The sequence below is a fragment of the Gadus morhua genome, chromosome 17, assembly GCF_902167405.1.
Source record: "Gadus morhua chromosome 17, gadMor3.0, whole genome shotgun sequence".
Classification (NCBI taxonomy): domain Eukaryota; kingdom Metazoa; phylum Chordata; class Actinopteri; order Gadiformes; family Gadidae; genus Gadus; species Gadus morhua.
Genome location: NC_044064.1, coordinates 13224632 through 13244781, shown reverse-complemented (window position 1 = coordinate 13244781; position 20150 = coordinate 13224632). Strand labels below are relative to the sequence as shown.

The following is a 20150-nucleotide window of genomic DNA, read 5'->3' as shown; positions in this document are numbered from 1 at the left end:
CTGGTTTCACCCAGGGATAGATAGTTTCCCATTCGCCCTTAACCGGCGTATGCGTCTTAGTTTGATTGACATGATCAAACAGCGCGCCCCGCCCCCTGACGACAGCCCTCACTGCTATCTCCGCACACAGCTATTTGATAAATGCCAGATCATAAAAGACGCATTTCAAAAATAAATAAATAATCGAGTCTGACTGTCAATAACAATGCGGGACAACGTCTCAATTTGCGGGACGTGTAAAAAGTAATGGTAATGCGTGACTGTCCCGCACAAAGCGAGACATCAGTGGTCACCCTATTCACAACTGATTAATAAATTGAGAACGGACTAATCAGCCAGCGATATCTTCAATTGAACTGGCTGGACGCACGCCATCCTCGGGGACTGCCGGTGGCTTATGGTGTCTGGGGAGAGGGATTCTCTTGGAGATGCAGATGTTGTGCAGAACGGTGCACGCAGCTATTTCTGTGCAGACCCGTTTGGGTGCATCCTTATCTCCACATGAATGCAGTGAAACCCTCCGGATAACCCGACAGGCGGCCGATCTGTGAACACTGATCATATCGCCGGCTGTGCTTTGAAATGCCCCGTTTGCATAGAAGCAAAGCGCAATGAGCAGTTACAAGGATGGTGGTAGCACTGCATCGGATTGGATGCAGTTGCTATAGAAACAGCCTGGAATTTCAACTCTACGCCTGCCCCTGAACAGGCGTAGGATTTACGCCTGGTCAGAGTGAAAAGAACGCTCAGCCCATTTGCTGCAACCGGCGTAACGGTTAGGTCGGACTTAGAACGCCAAGTTACGACCAGGCGTAGTTAAGACCAGGCTAACGCCAAGTTGGTGCAAGTTTAGTAAAACAGTAGGCCTATAACGTCTGTACGTTGGTGTTGGTCGTAACCATGGGGATAACACGCCCCCCTCTGTCTTGGAACTCAAACCAACAAAGCGCATTTTGAATTTATTTCAATGTTCGAATTGCAGCTGAAACAATGGGTTCACTGTCACTTTATCTTTGTGCTAGTTATAGGTAACCGTTGAATAAGCTCTGTTTTAGGTTATACATAGTAGGTAGGGTGGGTCATTGAGGTCGTGCGTAATATATTGTGTTGACGTCATGAATGGCCTGTAGGCGTTTTAAGAACCGGTTTTTATAAAATAGTTTTTTTTAAAACATATTTTTTTAATTCATTTTTACATTTTTAATTCAGCCGCATCCCCGATGTCAGCGACACCGTCCTGCAGGATTGCCTCCGGCAGGTGGGATTCCTGCCGGAGGGACTCCTGCAGGAGTGCCTCATGCAGAAGGGACTCCTGCAGGACCTGCACCAGGCCCGGCAGGAGGCCTGGGGCCAAATGGCCGAGGGGTCCGCCGGGAGGCCCCGAGAGGTGGTCTGCGACGTCTGTATTGGGCCCGGGGCCCGCAGGGCCCTGAAGTCGTGCCTGGTGTGTCTGGTGTCGTACTGCCGGGCCCACCTCGAGGGCCACGACAGTAGAAACCGCCTGAGGGGCCACAAGATGGTGCCGCCTGTGGAGAACCTGGACGACAGGGCCTGCCCGAAGCACGGGCGGCCCCTGGAGCTCTACTGCCGCGACAGCGGCCGCTGCATCTGCGTCCTCTGTGTGGAGGAGGGGCAGGAGGTTGTTCCCGTGGAGACGGAGTGGGAGGAGAAAAGGGTGAGGGTTTTGGAAGATCTCACATGTTTGAGTTTTAATGTTGTCATTTTGCAGTCATGAGTCGCTTTTATCTATCGTGACTTTCAGAGAAATGCCATTGAGGAGTAGATAGGGGTTAGGACATCTGGCTCTAAGTTGCGGACAGATGGACTGGAAATTGGGGATCAAAGCCAGTATCTTTCTGCTTGGAGTCAAACAGCCCAGCCGCTTGACTTACCCGCAATCTAAGATGGTTTGAGAGTGTCTGATCAGTGACTTTCTTCCACCAAATCTGGCAACACAGAGATGGAGCCTATTGCCCACAGATTTGCAGTGTTATGAATGTTATGAGCTGGTCAGTGGCTACGCTAATTGTAACCCTCGGGAACGTTACTGCATATCACCAAACGTGTCGCCCAAAGAGAACGAAACAGAGGGTTAGGGTTTAAATAATACACATTGCAAATTGGTTCGGTACAACATTGACCTTGAAAGCTGTTGATGACCAATATCAGTAATTGAGTGAAAAGTGATGTTATACTCCGGCTTTATATGGGATTCAAAATTGAGATGTTCTTCTTTCTCCCTGAAGAGCCAGCTGAACTACCTCGAGGTAGAGTTTCAGGGGAGGATTGCGAGACGGGAAAACAAGCTGAAGGAAATCCGTTCCTCGATCAAGGTTTCCCAGGTGAGGAAAGTTATGTATTTTTAAAGGAGAGATCTTGGGATGGAATGTACAATTGTTGAGGCAGACTTCAGATAGTGTTGCTACCTTTTAAACGTAAAAAATAAATAATAATACAGAGGCTTCAGTTGTTGTCAGTCATGTATAAATCGCTTTCATCCAATTAAAACAGGCAAACAACAAAGTATGACATTTTCTGATCTGAAGTATGATGTTGTGGTTCTAGTAAGTTGCAAATGCTACTGGCATGATTAATGAACAAAATAAATCATCCAAATAATAATCACGGTCCTTCCTTTGTGTTTCTTTCAGGATCACTTACGCAGCGAGAGTACGGATATAGACGGCTTTCTGTCATCTCTAATTTCCTACGTGGAGAATGCCAAAAGACATGCTCTCCTGCCCATGGACGAGAGGAGTCAGGCGGTGGAGAGGCAGGCCAAGGAAATGACGGAGCAGCTCAACAACGAGATAGGGGAACTGAAGAGGAACATCTCGGACCTGAGGCGCATTTCTGACATAGAGGATCATATTGACTTCCTACAGGTGACAGAGGCAATTTTGTATAAATATAGATCGTTCGGTGTCAGCCATTTTCTCTGATTAAACCGTTACAGTCAAGTAAATGACTGAATTATTTCACTTGTTTTTTTCTACTCCTTTAGAATTTTCCATCCACCCAGGACCTAGATGAGGAGAACAACCTAACAGAGACAGCACTCGATGCCTCCACCTCCTTCGGCACCTTCCGAAGTATCATAAAAAACCTGATGGATGAAATTCTCGACAAACTGGAGTTATTGACTCCAATCGGTAAGAAAGTGGTTGGAAGATTAGCCTATAAGAAGATAAATAACTTATTTTAAGTTAATTTAATTCTTCTGATTTCCCTACATAGAACTGCAGAGGATCGTGAAGTTTGCAGGTAATTTTACCTTTCTGTATTATTCTACTCCAATTTAGTAAATTGTTTTTTTTTTCAATTCAAGAATTAAAAGCATGTTAGCATTGATGTCGTTTTGGCTAACTTCCTGTCCATTTGTGCAGTTAACATTCTCCTCCCTCATCACTACGTCATAACTCCTGTCCTCTTTTTTCTTGGCATCGTTCTTATCATCTTTATTTTATTCTGTCTTTTTGCGTGTTGAGTCGCGGATCTCTCTCTCCTACTCGGTAAAGTGGGAACGGGAACTAGATAAAGATAAAGAAACATCACCTAAATTGCCATATAACAGATCTTTCCACTTTACCAACTAATTCCGACTACGAAAAGGACCACAAAGGAAATAATCCTGTGACTTTTTGTGATATCCTTGGCGCAGTTTTAATTGTGCACGTACATTGTTGTTGCAACAATGAGGTTTTGCTTCTAAAATTAATTGCGGAAGAATTAAACCCCCCAAAAATATTTTATTTTGCAGTGGACGTGAAGCTAGACCCCAGCACCGCTCACCCACGCTTAATCATATCTGCTGACGGCAAGGAGGTACAAGATGGCGGCGGGCTTCAGGTAGTACCCATGGGTTCTCAAAGGTTCGACTTGTACTCATCCGTCCTCGGCCGGAACCGACTGACATCCGGCAAGGCCTACTGGCAGGTTGAGGTCGGCGACAAGTTGGGTTGGGATCTAGGCGTAACGACGGTGAACTCTCAACGGAAAGGCAAGCTTGTGTTCGAGCCCGACACCAACTACTGGGTGCTAACACATTACGATGGTGAGGGCTACGTGGCAATGACGGCCCCGCCCAAAAAGCTGGCCCTCATAGCCAAGCCCAAGATGGTAGGCGTCTTCCTGGATTACGAGGAGGGCCTTGTGTCCTTCTACGACCTGACATCCTCCTCGCACATATTCTCGTTCACGGCGTGCGTATTCAGTGGCGAGCTCTGCCCCTATTTCAGTCCCCATAATGAGTTGGAGGAAAGCCGGCCTCTGGTCATCACTGCGGCCAGCTCTGGAATGATTACCATGGTAGTGTATACCAAATATCCTGTGTAAACATAGAAAATACACATGGGGGGGTTTCAAACTGTGTCTCCACCCATTGGTAGCAGTTGGGGATTATTATGGTGGCGGGACGTTCATTTTCAATGCAAATATTCATATTCAATGCAAAATATATAAAGATGAGTTTCATTATTATGTTTGAAGACCGAAACCTGGAACAGTGTGACGAAGAAAAATCCTGGAACAGTGTAACGATGAAAAATATCCATAGAGAAATAACCACCACCTTTGTAATGGTGATGGGAATGCGGTGCTTATTATATTTTTGGGGTTCCGGGTCATAAGCAGTGGTGGGTAAAGGCATTTAATCATATTGGAAATGTTATTCTACATCAACCCTTGTGGTCAAGCAAGGTATAGGTTCTTAATAGCTTCATAATGACTTAATGTCTTATTGTTGGGATAGGGATTGTAAAACTTTGTTCAATATACATTCCTGATGCACTTATTCAGCTAATGCAGTTTTCTATGTCTAACGTGCATCAAATGTGACTTTGTATACTTCATTCGGTAAGTTTATAGTAAATCTGTTTTTTGGGAATTTCCTTAATAAAATAAATATCATTGATTGTACATCGTTTGTTGAGCTTCTATCACATCAGCCACATTAAAAGAGCTTTATATATTTTCTTTTAAACATATAACACTCGAATCATGCAAGAAACGACATCAGTAGATTTTTAAATATTTTTTTATCCAAGTAAAATGTTGTTCTGAAAACAAACAGCAATGTATTCTGCAATTGTTCGAGTGGTCTCCTACTTAATTTAAGACCATGTCCAGCTATGTTTAGAAAATATTACTGTACTTTGTATCTTCTCACTCCATCTGGTCGTGAATGATGTGTTGGTTAACCGAATTGGACTAAATTAAGTTATAGAGTTGATGTGGGTTCTTCGACTGAATTTAGCTTGTAATCATAGGCCAGTTGGATTGATGTAGAAAACGAACAAAGGGCATAAACGTGTGGGTACATTTTAACCCGACACTTTAGCGGTAGAAGTTACCGATTTTCCAGTGTCCCTTAAAATATCCAGCTACACGACAAAAACAGTGCTATCGAAAGTCACTATTGTTTCTCTTGTTGTGAGGCCACACAAACGAGAGGATTGGCAATTTAGAAATTTGAGATGGTGAACATTTAGACAACATCGTCATCATCATCGCCATCGTCATCATCATCGTCGTCATCATCGTCATCATCGTCATCATCCTCCATATCTGGGTCTATTTTACCGGACAGCACATCCTCGACCCACTGTTCCAGTTCATCAGCTGTGGGCATGTCGTCCTGGTCGTCCATTTCCATCCACACACTGTCGGCCTGTGAGTGAGAAACCAACCAATAAAGCTTCAGGAGCACACTTGAGTACAATGCAGAACAGCCCTGATCCTACATTTGGGGACTCGCTCACATCAAACACCTCTATACCTTAGAGCTCAGCCAATGAGTTCATCTTTACCCAAGTCTTATCAAATAGATTAATTTCGGGGGAGGGGGGGTAGCATCATGTATGAACTGCAGTAGAGAGCTAAATAAAATGGACACGACCTGACTTGCTCCCGTTTAAGCTCTGGGAACAGGTAAGGACGGGAAAAGTGGGAATCTGGCCATCCAATTCCGAACTGGAAATCTGTCATCCTGTCGTGTGTTGGGCCGGGAACAAGCCAGCGTCAGCAGTAAGTCCGTAAACAAGCATGTGTCCAGGCCCGCACACAGGCCCGCACGCAGGCCCGGATATAGCAAATACTACAAATAGTACTATTATTTTCCTTTGTGATTTCTGCAGGGTGCTAAAAAGTTTCTGATAATCAAACAAACTTAGACTTAAAGAAATATCTACTGGTACCCCAACTTCTACTAGTGAACAGATATAAAAGAATCCAAGAACCGAACAATGGAATATGAACAGTAGTTGCTCCATAAGCTGGAGAACAGAGGAGCATATTTTTAATTAGTCACACATAACCGTGCCAACCAATTTCTGCTTAAATTACTAAAATAATATCAAGATGACATAACCTTGGAGACATTAGATGGTTTTACGCGTGAGCACCAGCAGACAGAGGTCAAACTGTTCACGAGCCGCAACAGGTGACCTCATTACCACCTAATTAGTGTGTGCGTGTGTGTCTGTTTGTCTGTGTCATCAAGAATACCTGTTTGCTGTCATAAACCATTTACTCATGAAAAGTTTTTAATCAGGCAACCACCAAATTGTGAGGTGTCAAACAGGTGTAAAGTTTTACCGGCGATAAATGATCTACCCATGTCACCACGATGAGGTGAAGTGTGTGTCCAGAGGGTACGGCAGCCTATGGTATCCAGAAATCTCAGGAGTCCTGGAAATGTCATAGTTTTGACAATAATGGCTTAATGACAACACCAGGACTCCTTAGAATCCGAAACAAGGTCCAAGACTGCTGTGTTGCTCTCCCTTGCCTTCTCGCTCTTTCCCCATCAAAGCCTCTCTCTCTCTCTCTCTCTCTCTCTCTCTCTCTCTCTCTCTCTCTCTCTCTCTCTCTCTCTGTCTTTGTGTTTCTGTGTCTGATGCATGGAGTACACTACACACATGGTCGCCATGTCTGCATCACTGTATCTCCCTCTCCAACTGCCAGAAGCACTGCAAACATCACTGCGGTCGCCCGATCCTGCAAATTTGCACTTTACAACATCCGCAGAATCCGGCCCTTCCTCACAAGGGAAGCAGCTCAGCTTCTTGTCCAATCACTGGTCATCTCCCGCCTCGACTACTGCAACTCACTCCTGGCTGGACTTCCTGCCTCTGCGATTAAACCTTTGCAGCGCATCCAGAATGCGGTAGCGCGCCTCGTGTTCAACCTACCGAAGTTCTCCCATGTGACCCCCCTCTTCCGGGACCTCCACTGGCTCCCTGTAGTAGCTCGCATCAAATTAAAGACGATGGTACTGGCATACAAGGCAGTCGATGGAACTGCCCCTGCCTACCTCCAAGCATTGCTAAAGCCACACACCCCAGCTCGATCCCTCCACTCAACTACCTCAGCTGGACGTCTGGAACCACCATCGCTAAGAGCTAGCAAAGGCCGTTCAGCAAAGTCACAACTTTTCTCGGTTTTGGGACCGAACGAGCTCCCTGCCGTTCTCAGGACCGCAGAGTCGCTCACTATCTTCCGAAAAAGACTCAAGACTCACCTGTTCAGAGTCCACCTCGACTCTGCATAACCACCTTCCCACTTCTGACCACCATTGTACACTGTATTGTATTGTATTGTATTGTAGTGCTAAACTGTGTGGCAATTTATACACAACTGTGTATAAATTGTACACTGCATTGTATTGTATTGTATTGTATTTTATTGTATTGTATTGTATTGTATTGTATTGTATTGTATTGTAGTACTTAACTGTGTAGCAACTGCAGTAGCTGCTATCATGGATGTAACACAGGGAATTGATTGACCTAGCTATCGTGGTGCTTGCACTTGGTTCTATGAACATCCTTTCTGTACACAACAGCGATATATTGATGCACTTCTTATGACAAATGTACTTCTTTTGTCATAAGTCGTCGCTTTGGATAAATGCGTCTGCTAAATGCCCTAAATGTAAATGTAAATGTAAATGTCTGCCATGGCGGTAACCATGACGGTGACCATGAAAGTGGCTGTGGTTAAGGACCTGCCTAGTGTTGACTCGTAGGGAGGAAACACTTTTCAATTATTGTCTTTCCCTAAGATGCACCTCTGTCTCTCTCTTTCTTCCTTCCTCGTTCTTTCCCTCTTGCTCTCTTGACCATGAAAGTGGCTGTGGTTAGGGACCTGCCTAGTGTTGACTCGTAGGGAGGAAACACTTTTCACTCATTGTGTTTCCCTAGGTTGCACCTCTCTCTCTCACCTAACCCTAACCGTACCCTAACCCTAACACAGACACACACAAACACACACACTATATTCCATATCCACCCACAACCAGGAACTGACAATGGTCGTTCTCGCGCTATCACTAAGTTTCTCTCTCTCCCTCTCCCTCCCTCCCTCCCTCTCTCTCTCTCTCTCTCTCTCTCTCTCTCTCTCTCTCTCTCTCTCTCTCTCTCTCTCTCTCTCTCTCTCTCTCTCTCTCTCTCTCTCTCTCTCTCTCTCTCTCTCTCTCTCTCTCTCTCTCTCTCTCTCCCTCCCTCTCTCTCTCCACCCTGCTCTTTAACAGCCTCTCTCTCTCTGACCTTGATGTGACTCTCCCCAGGTATGTCGGGGGCCCCTGACTGGTGCATCTGTCTGAGTGGCCTCACCCGGCCCGTCAGCCGCCACTGCCACCACGCATTCTGCCTGGCCTTCATCGGAGAGTACTGGAGGATCACTGGCTGCTGCCAGTGCCCCTTGTGCAAGGCACTCTTCCCCACCAGACCCGACCTCAAACCGCCACCGGCGGACCACCCTCTTCCTCCAGTGGAGGGCCGCCCGCCGGAGCCTTTAGAGGCCGGCGAGGTCCCCTGCGACGCGTGTCCGGCCGGCGGACGCGCTACGGCGGCGGCCATGTCGTGTTTGGTGTGCCTGGCGTCGTACTGCCCGCTGCACCTGGAGCCGCACTACCTCGACGCCGCGCTGCGGCGCCATCGACTGGTCAGCGCCCTGAAGAACTTCGAGGGGCCGTGCCGGCACCACGGGAGGAGCGTGGACCGCTTTTGCCGCACCGACAGGACGTGTATTTGCAGGATGTGCGCCGACACGGACCACCGGGACCACCGCATCGTGCCGCTTTCAAAGGAGGCGGCCCGGGCGAAGGTATTCACAGAAATTACAAATGACAGGTTCTGTGCTGTAGCTCTCGAGTTTTTGTTCAAATTCTTTCGTAATCGTAATTACAGTGTGATGGAGAAACATTCACTTCACATCTGTAACTGTTTAATATATGTTTTCCCTCGTCTCAATCTGCGCCTCTCTCTTTAGGCTAAGCTAAATAAACAGCTGTTCAAACTCACGCGAGCGATTCAGGAGAGAACATTACGCGCCGAGAACACCAGGAGGTCGCTGACGCTCCCCACCCGCAGATCTGGAGGTGATCTGGTCGAGGCGAAGGGTCTGGAGGAGGCCGGGGGTCTTGGCGAGGCCGAGGGTCTACCCAGAGACCAGGAGCAGGAAACCCTGGACCTCCAGCAGAGAAAGACGGACTTGGAGGAACTTTCTCAAATGGCAGATCCTCTGAGTTTTTTACTGGTCTGCTTAAATCTTTCACTTTCCACTTCCAAGATATACCAATTGTTTATAATCACAGACCTACTGAGGATGGTTACTCATTTCCTCTTTCTCTTTCCAGAAATGTCTACAGAAGTGTTCACCGTAAATACGAGGAAATGACAAAGATGAGGAGGGAGCTAATTTGTTTAGCTGATATAGTTGTGATCAACCCTAGTTCAAAACTATGTTTTATGTCGTAAAATGTTGATGATGTATCTGTAGAATTATTTCTATTTTGTTTTCCACACATTTATGTTTGAATAATATAGTAAGTACAAAGTGAAAAATATATACAGAAGATAAGGGATCTGGTGTCAAGGTCAAGGTCAAGGTTCAACTTTATTGTCCCCGTGGGGAAATTTGTCTTGGGCACAGTGCATCATTGCTTTCTTAACATACACAAGAGTACAACAGAACAAAAACACAACCGCAGACACAAACACAATCAGACAAACCAACATTTTAACATCGAGAACATGGGGCTTGATAGACTTAAACTGCACCTCGCTGTATAGCATAGAAATCGACAGTATGGGGATCAAGTGCAAATGTTTATTGCACTAGAACTTATGGATAAAGTGCTATGTGCTAGAGTGCTTAGTTCTAAAGTGCTATGTGCTAAAGTGCTATGTGCTAAAGTACTATGTGCTAAAGTGCTAACCTATTTATTGCACATCATTCTATTGCACATTGTTCATCAGCTTAATGGAGGCTGGGACAAATGATAATTTAAGGCGGTTTGATTTGCATAGCGGCACACAGAGTCTTCTCCCTGATGGCAGGGTTTTATATTCGGGGAAGAGTGGGTGTTGGGAGTTGGAAATAATTTTCTTTGCTTTTTTCCTAAATGCCTGCTCATAGATGCTCTGTATAGGCTCATATTCTTTCCTCCCTACGATTTTCATTGCTGTTTTGTGCATGCCGGCCAGTTTGCTTTTCAGCTTAACGGTTAGGTTGCCAAACCATGAGGAGATCCCATATCTAAGGATGCTCTCTACAATGGCACGGTAGAAAATCATCATGATGTGGCTGCTTACGCCGTACAATCGTAATCTTCGCAAAAAATATAGCCTCTGTTGCAGTCTATTGCACAGGTTTTCAATATGTGTCTTCCAGCAGAGAAGATTATCAATATGAACCCCTAAATACTTGTATGAGGATACCCGGGTGATTTTCTGATTTTTGATGACCACTGGCTCATGGTCAGTCACTTGCCTCGGATCCAAAACCATTTCCTGTGTTTTGGTCACATTTAGAATGAGATGGTTGGTGTCACACCACTTAATAAATAGGTCTATCTCATCCTGGTACACAGAGGGGTCCATATCCTTGTGTAGAAGGCTCAGGAGCACGGTATCGTCCGCAAATTTCACCATATAATTGTTAGGGTGCACAGTCCTACAGTCATTGGTGTGATAACGATCATTTATAGCTTTCTAAACCTATTGATGTGATAAAGGCAGGTTAGGTCTAACCTGCTCTGCAAGCTCTACACTCTACACGCTTACATTTGTAAGGCAAATAATAAACAAATGATGCGTGAGGCCATCGACCTCCCATCGTTCCATCGGGCCTGACGCATCTGATGAGGAGGAGACAAAAGTTATGTCTGGGAAGAGCATTTGCAGAAATGAAACCAAAGGCGTTTACTGTGGCCTATAAAGGGAAGAGTCCCTGTGTACCTGTAGTGCACTGCCGATGAAAAGGGAGAGAGACAATGGACACCATGGGAGATCTTCACGGGGATAACCCAAGGGCGAATGAAAGGTAATCGTTCGCTATATTAAGTCATATTGTTACTTATATAGGGCCTACTGCATTTGCACTGCGGTTGTGGCCAAATTAGGCTACATCTTTCATTTTGTAAAGTTTAAACTTTAGAAATGCAAATCATCAGCATTAGGCTACCATTAGAGAATAAACACAATTTATATCGACAGATCTGCTGAATTGAGGTTGTTTTTTATAAAAATCCGTGACAATTGGTCGAGGTCTGAATAACTGCAAATGAGATGAAAAGGTAAAGACGACCTGGTGTGCACTCCGCTGTCAAACTGATTCAAAGAGCCAGTTTTATTTGTTAACGTCGTAATGTCTCATATCGTCATCATAGCAAGCTATGGCACTTTTTTGACTGTTACTGGAAGAAGACCCGAATTAAGAAAGAAATGGGTAAAAAGACGTTTTGCCGTTCTCCCCATACACTATGGTAAAGTGTCTCCATGCTGCGAACCCAGGTGTAACCTATAATAATACTTAGTAAACTTAGTAGACCATGATACAAGTAGCCTTTACCTAGTATAACAACACGTCCGCGTCCGAGTGAGGTTGAGGCTTCCCGGTCACCGATAGTATAAAGATACAATGTGGGGCGGATTTCATATAGGTCTACAACATCGCTTATTATAAGGTCGTCACGTCGGCGTTGGTCGTAACCATGGGGATACCACGCCCCACTCCTTCCTGAAACTCAAACCAAAGCGCAATATGAATTTAATATTTCAAAGCTGAAACAATGGGTTCACCGTCACTTCAACTTTGTGCGTGTTAGTAACTAATAAGCTCTACATAATAGAGGGTATTGCATTCGTTCAATTATATTGTATGAAAGGCCAATGCAAATAGGCGTTTTAAGAACCTGGGGCCGGATTCACAAAGCATTCTTAAGAAAAAAAATAAGGTTTTGTAATTATATTTATATTGAAATCTTAAATCTCTGACCGTATATTGACTTCACTGTTATTGCACCATTTCTTCCCTTATATTGTTTATTCCTCTTATATTGTTATTGTATATTATTTTTTGCAAATTAGTAGGCCTATATTATATGGTATTGTTATAGGCCTACTGTTTACTTAACAGGCCGGTTGCACCAACTGGTCTTAACTACGCCCGATCTTAGCAATGTGAATGTTCCATTGTATGCTTATATCACCGCGTTGCTAGGATATCTATGGAGGTAGATTTGTGTTTTTATTATGCAATCAAACAGAATAGGTTTGAGAGAAAATCTTTCCAAACGGCAATCAAAAAATAGATTTGAGTGCAAAACTATCGACACTGCAATCAAGAAATGTTTTATTGCCAGTAAAATAAAAAATTATTAATGGTGAATCCAAAAGTTTCGTTTCCAAATCCAAAAGTTTTGTTTGCGAATCCAAAAGTTTTGTTTGCGAATCCAAAAGTTTTGTTTGCGAACCCGAAAGTTTTGCTTGCGAATCCAAAAAGCTTTGCTTGCGAAAGATGTAAGACACGTCTCTATTGGCCAGTCTCGATTGGAATGACAGCTTGGCAACATCCACAGTTACGCCCCGTGCCCACTACATGCGTCCGTCGACTGGGACGGACGCGCAATGCATTGTGGATCCGTCCGTTCCGTTGGAGCCGTCGGCTCAGTCATGGCTCAGTCAAAAAGTTGAAAAATCTTCAACTTTTTCGGCAGCGACGGATCCGTCATCCAATCAGATCGCGTATGCAAATTTAAGCACTGTGACGCGACTCGGGCTCTGACGATACTGGAAAGCGGGAAAGCGGGTCATCTTGCATCGCAACAAGCAGGAAGTAGCGGGAAGAACCCGGCGAAGCGATTTGATTGGCTGACGGATGCCTCTGCAAAGACTACTCCCCCATCAGTCAGCCACGCCTTCCCACATCAGTCAACGGACGGAGGTAGTGGGCATGTAGGGTTATGCCCCGTGCCCACTACCTCCGTCAGTTGACTGATCTCCATTGACTTTGAGATCAGCGGCGAACCGATTTGATTGGCTGTATCGTCAGAGCCCGAGTCGCGTCACAGTGCTTACATTTGCATACGCGATCTGATTGGATGACGGATCCGTCGCTGCCGAAAAAGTTGAACATTTTTCCACTTTTTGACTGAGCCGAAGGCTCCAACGGAACGGACGGATCCACAATGCATTGCGCGTCCGTCCCCATTCAAAGTCAATGGGGATCAGTCAACGGACTGAGGTAGTGGGCACGGGGCGTTAGTAACAAGAGAGGGAGTTTTGAAGTCCACGATGAGACAAAGCGGGACTCGGGAGTTGAGAGGACAGAAAATCAATGCGGAGGTATGTCTTCCGTCATAGTAATGGCAAGAATGTTGTGTTTGAACTGGTGCATGTAGATTGCTTTTGTTTAACGATCTGTGGATGTTGTAATGGGTTAAAAAATACACATTATTTTGTCAGCCTGTAGCTGCTAGCTTAGCTCAATTACCTAGTCATAGGTACGTTACGTGCCCAGGCTGACTATTAGCCTGCATGACGTTGTGCATGTAGCTACTAGTTAACAGGACTATTTGTGTTCAACGATCTCTCGTTACTAACTGTGGATGTTGCCAAGCTGTCACTCCGATCAAGACTGGCCAATAGAGACATGTCTTACATCTTTCGGCGTAGGTCCCGCCCACGAGATTCAGCTCAACAGCAAGCAAAGCTTTTGGATTCGCAAGAAAAACGTTTGGATTCGCAAGCAAAACTTTTGGATTCGCAAACAAAACTTTTGGATTTGCAAACAAAACTTTTGGATTTGCAAACAAATCTTTTGGATTCCCATTCATAATTTTGTTATTACATTTATTTTACTTGCAATAAAACTTATTTTGATTGCAGTGTCGATAGTTTTGCTCTCAAATCTATTTTTTGATTGCAGTGTGGAAAGTTTTGCTCTCAAACCTATTCTGCTTGATTGCATAATAAAGACACAAATCTACCTCCATAGATATCTCGTGCCGACAGCTATTTACTATTTTACTTGACATGCTACACCGAAATAAATAATTAATTATTTAATTCATTGTCATCCATCAATTGTGTTAATGCATAACAATAAAAAATGCAAACGAATGTAGGCCTAATTAAAATATGTATTTGTGTTGTCTGGTTTACAACGAGCAGGCATTTAGACGGGAATTGTTCTTTTTGACAGAAGCAATGCATTGAACATCATCAAATGACAAGGAGCTAATTGAGTAGTTTTGAGACTGTAGGAGAGATCTGTTTGATGTGTCGACCTATTTAAAACATATAAACATAATTAAAACAATGTTCACAACTTGGGTGACCAGATCACAATTCACCAGATGTGGGACAAAGACCACGTTTGGGTGGGACAATGTGGGATACCAATGCATCGAGGTAGTCTAAAATAACTTTTAAAAAATATAAACATTTCTACTCTGCCCCTTTGCTTATAACATTACTATGCCAAGTTACGACCAGGCGTAGTTAAGACCAGGCTAACGCCAAGTTGGTGCAACCTAGCCCAGTAAGTTTAGTAAAACAGTAGGCCTATAAGGTCGGTACGTTGGCGTTGGTCGTAACCATGGAGATAACACGCCCCCCTCCTCCTTCGAACTCAAACCAAAGCGCATTTTGAATTTATTTCAATGTTCGAATTGCAGCTGAGACAATGGGTTCACTGTCACTTTACCTTTGTGCTAGTATAGGTAACCGTTGAATAAGCTCTATTGTAGGTTGTACATAGTAGATAGGATGGGTCATTGAGGTCGTGCTTAATGTATTGTGTTGATGTCATTAATGGCCTGTAGGCGTTTTAAGAACCAGTTTCTAAAAAATAGTTTTTTTATATTTATTTATTTATTTTATTTATTAGTATTGTATTTATATTTATATTGAAATTTTAATTCTCTGAGCGTATATTGACTGCACTGATATTGCACCATTTCTTCCCTTATATTGTTTCTTCCTATTATATTGTTATTGTATATTCGTTTTCGCAAATTAGTATATTATATTGTATTGTTATACTGTCACTTAAACTTAACAGTGTATGTGAGCAAAGGGTTAACCAAAGTCAAATTCCTTGTTTGTTACGCAAACCTGAATCTGAATCGGTTTATTTTCACTATAACCATTGCTATAAGCCTATCACTACGAGCATTATATTCGGTGTATTCATTACATTAGAATTATGAACATAGTTCACCAAAGCACCGTGTTGTGGTGTTATCACATCTAATATCGTCATTCATAGTAGCAACCATACATATATTCTCGGCATAGCCCCATCCCGGACCCGGCCCGTTCCGCGCAGCCCTCGGGCCTGAGCCTGGCCGTAGAGAGGCACCTGAGCTGCCCCATCTGCAATGGCCTGTTCTCGGATCCCGTCACCACCTGCTGCGGCCACTCCTTCTGCAAGGAATGCCTGATCCGCAACGCCATCGACAACAGCTGCCCGACCTGCAGGCAGCACTTCAGCCGCATCCCCGAGGTCAACGTCGTGCTGCAGGGACTCCTGCAGGACCTGCAACAGGCCCGGCCGGAGGCCAGGGGCCAAATGCCCGAGGGGTCCGCCGGGAGGCCCCGAGAGGTGGTCTGCGACGTCTGTATTGGGCCCGGGGCCCGCAAGGCCCTGAAGTCGTGCCTGGTGTGTCTGATGTCGTACTGCCGGGCCCACCTCGAGTGCCACGGCAGTAGGAACCGCCTGAGGGGCCACAGGATGGTGGCGCCTGTGGAGAACCTGGACGACAGGGCCTGCCCGGAGCACGGGCGGCCCCTGGAGCTCTACTGCCGCGACAGCGGCCGCTGCATCTGCGTCCTCTGTGTGGTGGAGGGGCGGGAGGTTGTTTCCGTGGAGACGGTGTGGGAGGAGAAAAGGGTGAGGGTTTTGGAAGATCTCACATGTTTGAGTTTTAATGTTGTCATTTTGCAGTCATGAGTCGCTTTTATCTATCGTGACTTTCAGAGATATGCCATTGAGGAGTAGATAGGGGTTCGGACATCTGGCTCTAAGTTGCTGACAGGTGGACTATGGGAATTGGGGATCAAAGCCAGTATCTTTCTGCTTGGAGTCAAACACCCCAGCCGCTTGACTTACCCGCAATCTAAGATGGTTTGAGAGTGTCTGATCAGTGACTTTCTTCCACCAAATCAGGCAACACAGAGATGGAGCCTATGGCCCACAGGTTTGCAGTGTTATGAATGTTATGAGCTGGTTGGTAGCTACGCTAATTGTACCCCTCGGGAAAGTTACCGCATATCGCCAAACGTGTCGCCCAAAGAGAACGAAACAGAGGGTTAGGGTTTAAATAATACACATTGCAAATTGGTTCGGTACAACATTGACCTTGAAAGCTGTTGATGACCACTATCAGTATTGAGTGAAAAGTGATGTTATACTCAGGCTTTATATGGGAGTCAAAATTGAGATGTTCTTCTTTCTCCCTGAAGGGCCAGCTGAACTACCTCGAGGGAGAGTTTCAGGGGAGCATTGTGAGACGCGAAAACAAGCTGCAGGAAATCCATTCCTCGATCATGGTTTCCCAGGTGAGGAAAGTTATGTATTTTTAAAGGAGAGATCTTGGGATTGAATTTACAATTGTTGAGGCAGACTTGAGATAGTGTTGCTTCCTTTTGAAAAGTAAAAAAAAAAAATAATAATACAGAGGCTTCAGTTGTTGTCAGTCATGTATAAATCGCTTTCATCCGATTAAAACCGGCAAACAACAAAGTATGACATGTTCTGATCTGAAGTATGTTGTTGTGGTTCTAGTAAGTTGCAAATGCTACTGGCATGAATAATGAACAAAATAAATTATCCAAATAATAATCACGGTCCTTCCTTTGTGTTTCTTTCAGGATCACTTACGTAGCGAGATGACGGATATCGACGGCATTCTGTCATCCCTCATTTCCTATGTGGAGAACGCCAAAAGACACGCTCTCCTGCCCATGGACGTGAGGAGTCAGGCGGTGGAGGGGCAGGCCAGGGAATTGAAGGAGCAGCTCAACAACGAGATAGGGGAACTGCGGAAGAACATCTCGGACCTGAGGCGCATTTCTGACACAGAGGATCATATTTACTTCCTACAGGTGACAGAGGCAATTTTGTATAAATATAGATCATTCGGTGTCAGCCATTGTCTCTGATTAAACCGTTACAGTAAAGTAAATTACTGAATTATTTCACTTGTTTTTTTCTACTCCTTTAGAATTTTCCATCCACCCAGGACCTAGATGAGGAAAACAACCTAACAGAGATAGCACTCGATGCATCCACCTCCTTCGGCACCTTCCGAAGTATCATAAAAAACATGATGGATAAAATTCTCGACAAACTGGAGTTATTGACTCCAATCGGTAAGAAAGTGGTTGGAAGATTAGCCTATAAGAAGATAAATAACTTAATTTAAGTTAATTTAATTCTTCTGATTTCCCTACATAGAACTGCAGAGGATCGTGACGTTTGCAGGTAATTTTACCTTTCTGTATTATTCTACTCCAATTTAGTAAGTTGGGTTATTTTTCAATTCAAGAATTAAAAGCATGTTAGCATTGATGTCGTTTTGGCTAACTTCCTGTCCATTTTTGCAGTTAACATTCCCCTCCCTCATCACCACGTCATGACTCCTGTCCTCTTTTTTCTTGGCATCGTTCTTATCATCTTTATTTTATTCTGTCTTCTTGCTTCTCTGTGAAGTGGGAACGGGAACTAGAATATTTTTTTTCTGCGAGAAAGACATAAATGACTCTTGTTAACTGAAGAAACATTCTCAGCTGTCAGATCAGTGATGGCGGTCAGAGTATAAACCTATTTAAAACGTATATCAATAAAGAAACATCACCTAAATTGCCATGTAACAGATATTTCCACTTTACCAACTAATTCCAACTACGAAAAGGACCACAAAGGAAATAATCCTGTGACTTTTTGTGATATCCTTGACACAGTTTTAATTGTGCACGTACATTGTTGTTGCAACAATGAGGTTTTGCTTCTAAAATTAATTGGGGAAGAATTAAACCCCCCAAAAATATTTTATTTTGCAGTGGACGTGAAACTAGACCCCAGCACCGCTCACCCACGGTTAATCATATCTGCTGACGGCAAGGAGGTACACGATGGCGGCGGGAATCAGGTAGTACCCATGGGTTCTCAGAGGTTCGACTTGAACTCATCCGTCCTCGGCCGGAACCGACTGACATCCGGCAAGGCCTACTGGCAGGTTGAGGTCGGCGACAAGTTGGGTTGGGATCTAGGTGTAACGACGTTGACCTCTCGGGTCAACGTCGACGCCAACTACTGGGTGATAACACATTACGATGGTGACGGCTACGAGGCAAAGACGGCCCCGACCAAAAAGTTGGCCCTCATAGCCAAGCCCAAGATGGTAGGCGTCTTCCTGGATTACGAGGACGGCCTCGTGTCCTTCTACGACCTGACGTCCTCCTCGCACATATTCTCGTTCACGGCGTGCGTATTCAGTGGCGAGCTCTGCCCCTATTTCAGTCCCCATAATGAGTTGGAGGAAAGCCGGCCTCTGGTCATCACTGCGGTGTAGGACCAGCTCTGGAATGATTACTATGCTAGTGTATACCAAATATACTGTATATGTAAACATAGAAAATACACATGGGTGGGTTTCAAACTGTGTCTCCACCCATTGGTAGCAGTTGGGGATTATTATGGTGGCGGGACGTTCATTTTCAATGCAAATATTCATATTCAATGCAAAATATATAAAGATGAGTTTCATTATTATGTTTGAAGCCCGAAACCTGGAACAATGTAACGATGAAAAATATCCATAGAGAATAACCACCACCTTTGTAATGGTGATGGGAATGCGGTGCTTATTATATTTTTGGGGTTCCGGGTCATAAGCAGTGGCGGGTAAAGGCATTTAATCATATTGGAAATTTTATTCTACATCAACCCTTGTGGTCAAGCAAGGTCTAGGTTTGGTAGCAGTTAGGGATTATTATGGTGGCGGGACATTCATATTCAATGCAAATATTCATATTCAATGCAAAATATATAAAGATGAGTTTCATTATTATGTTTGAAGACCGAAACCTGGAACCGTGTAACGATGAAAAATCCTGGAACAGTGTAACGATGAAAAATATCCATAGAGAAATAACTACCACCTTTGTAATGGTAATGGGAATGCGGTGCTTATTATATTTTTGGGGTTCCGGGTATTTTTTAAGCAGTGGTGGGTAAAGGCATTTAATCATATTGGAAATGTTATTCTACATCAACCCTTGTGGTCAAGCAAGGTCTAGGTTCTTAATAGCTTCATAATGACTTAATGTCATTATGAAGCTATTAATGACATTAATAGCTTCATACAATCATACAGTACAATGAATTGTACATACAATCATACAATTCATACAATCCCTATCCCTTGTTGGGATAGGGATTGTAAAACTTTGTTCAATATACATTCCTGATGCACTTATTCACCTAATGCAGCTTTCTATGTCTAACGTGCATCAAATGTGACTTTGTATACTTCATTCTGTAAGTTTATAGTAAATCTGGTTTTTGGGAATTTCCTTAATAAAATAAATATCATTGATTGAACATCGTTTGTTAAGCTTCTATCACATCAGCCACATTAAAAGAGCTTTATATATTAGCTTTTAAACATATAACACTCGAATCATGCAAGAAACGACATCAGTCGATTTTTTTATATTTTTTTATCCAAGTAAAATGTTGTTCTGAAAACAAACAGCAATGTATTCTGCAATTGTTCGAGTGGTCTCCTACTTAATCTAAGGCCATGTCCAGCTATGTTTAGAAAATATTACTGTACTTTGTATCTTCTCACTCCAACT

At 44.1% G+C, this 20150-nt stretch overlaps 3 protein-coding genes across 3 annotated transcripts; all 3 read left to right on the top strand.

The window, feature by feature from the left end:
• The first annotated feature begins 1115 nt into the window (after positions 1–1115).
• Positions 1116–4916, top strand: LOC115529957 (E3 ubiquitin-protein ligase TRIM21-like). The gene is made up of 7 exons (XM_030339105.1): positions 1116–1126; positions 1210–1675; positions 2247–2342; positions 2652–2885; positions 3005–3152; positions 3238–3264; positions 3761–4916. Exons 1-7 carry the CDS (start codon positions 1116–1118, stop codon positions 4333–4335), a joined length of 1557 nt encoding a protein of 518 aa, XP_030194965.1. The 3' UTR covers positions 4336–4916.
• Positions 4917–8568: 3652 nt separating this feature from the next.
• On the top strand, positions 8569–9678 carry LOC115529956 (E3 ubiquitin-protein ligase TRIM47-like). Its single transcript, XM_030339103.1, has 2 exons — positions 8569–9105; positions 9271–9678. Exons 1-2 carry the CDS (start codon positions 8569–8571, stop codon positions 9676–9678), a joined length of 945 nt encoding a protein of 314 aa, XP_030194963.1.
• Positions 9679–11284: 1606 nt separating this feature from the next.
• On the top strand, positions 11285–19617 carry LOC115529955 (E3 ubiquitin-protein ligase TRIM21-like). The gene is made up of 7 exons (XM_030339102.1): positions 11285–11325; positions 15585–16179; positions 16752–16847; positions 17160–17393; positions 17513–17660; positions 17746–17772; positions 18351–19617. Exons 1-7 carry the CDS (start codon positions 11285–11287, stop codon positions 18860–18862), a joined length of 1653 nt encoding a protein of 550 aa, XP_030194962.1. The 3' UTR covers positions 18863–19617.
• The last annotated feature ends 533 nt before the right edge of the window (positions 19618–20150 follow it).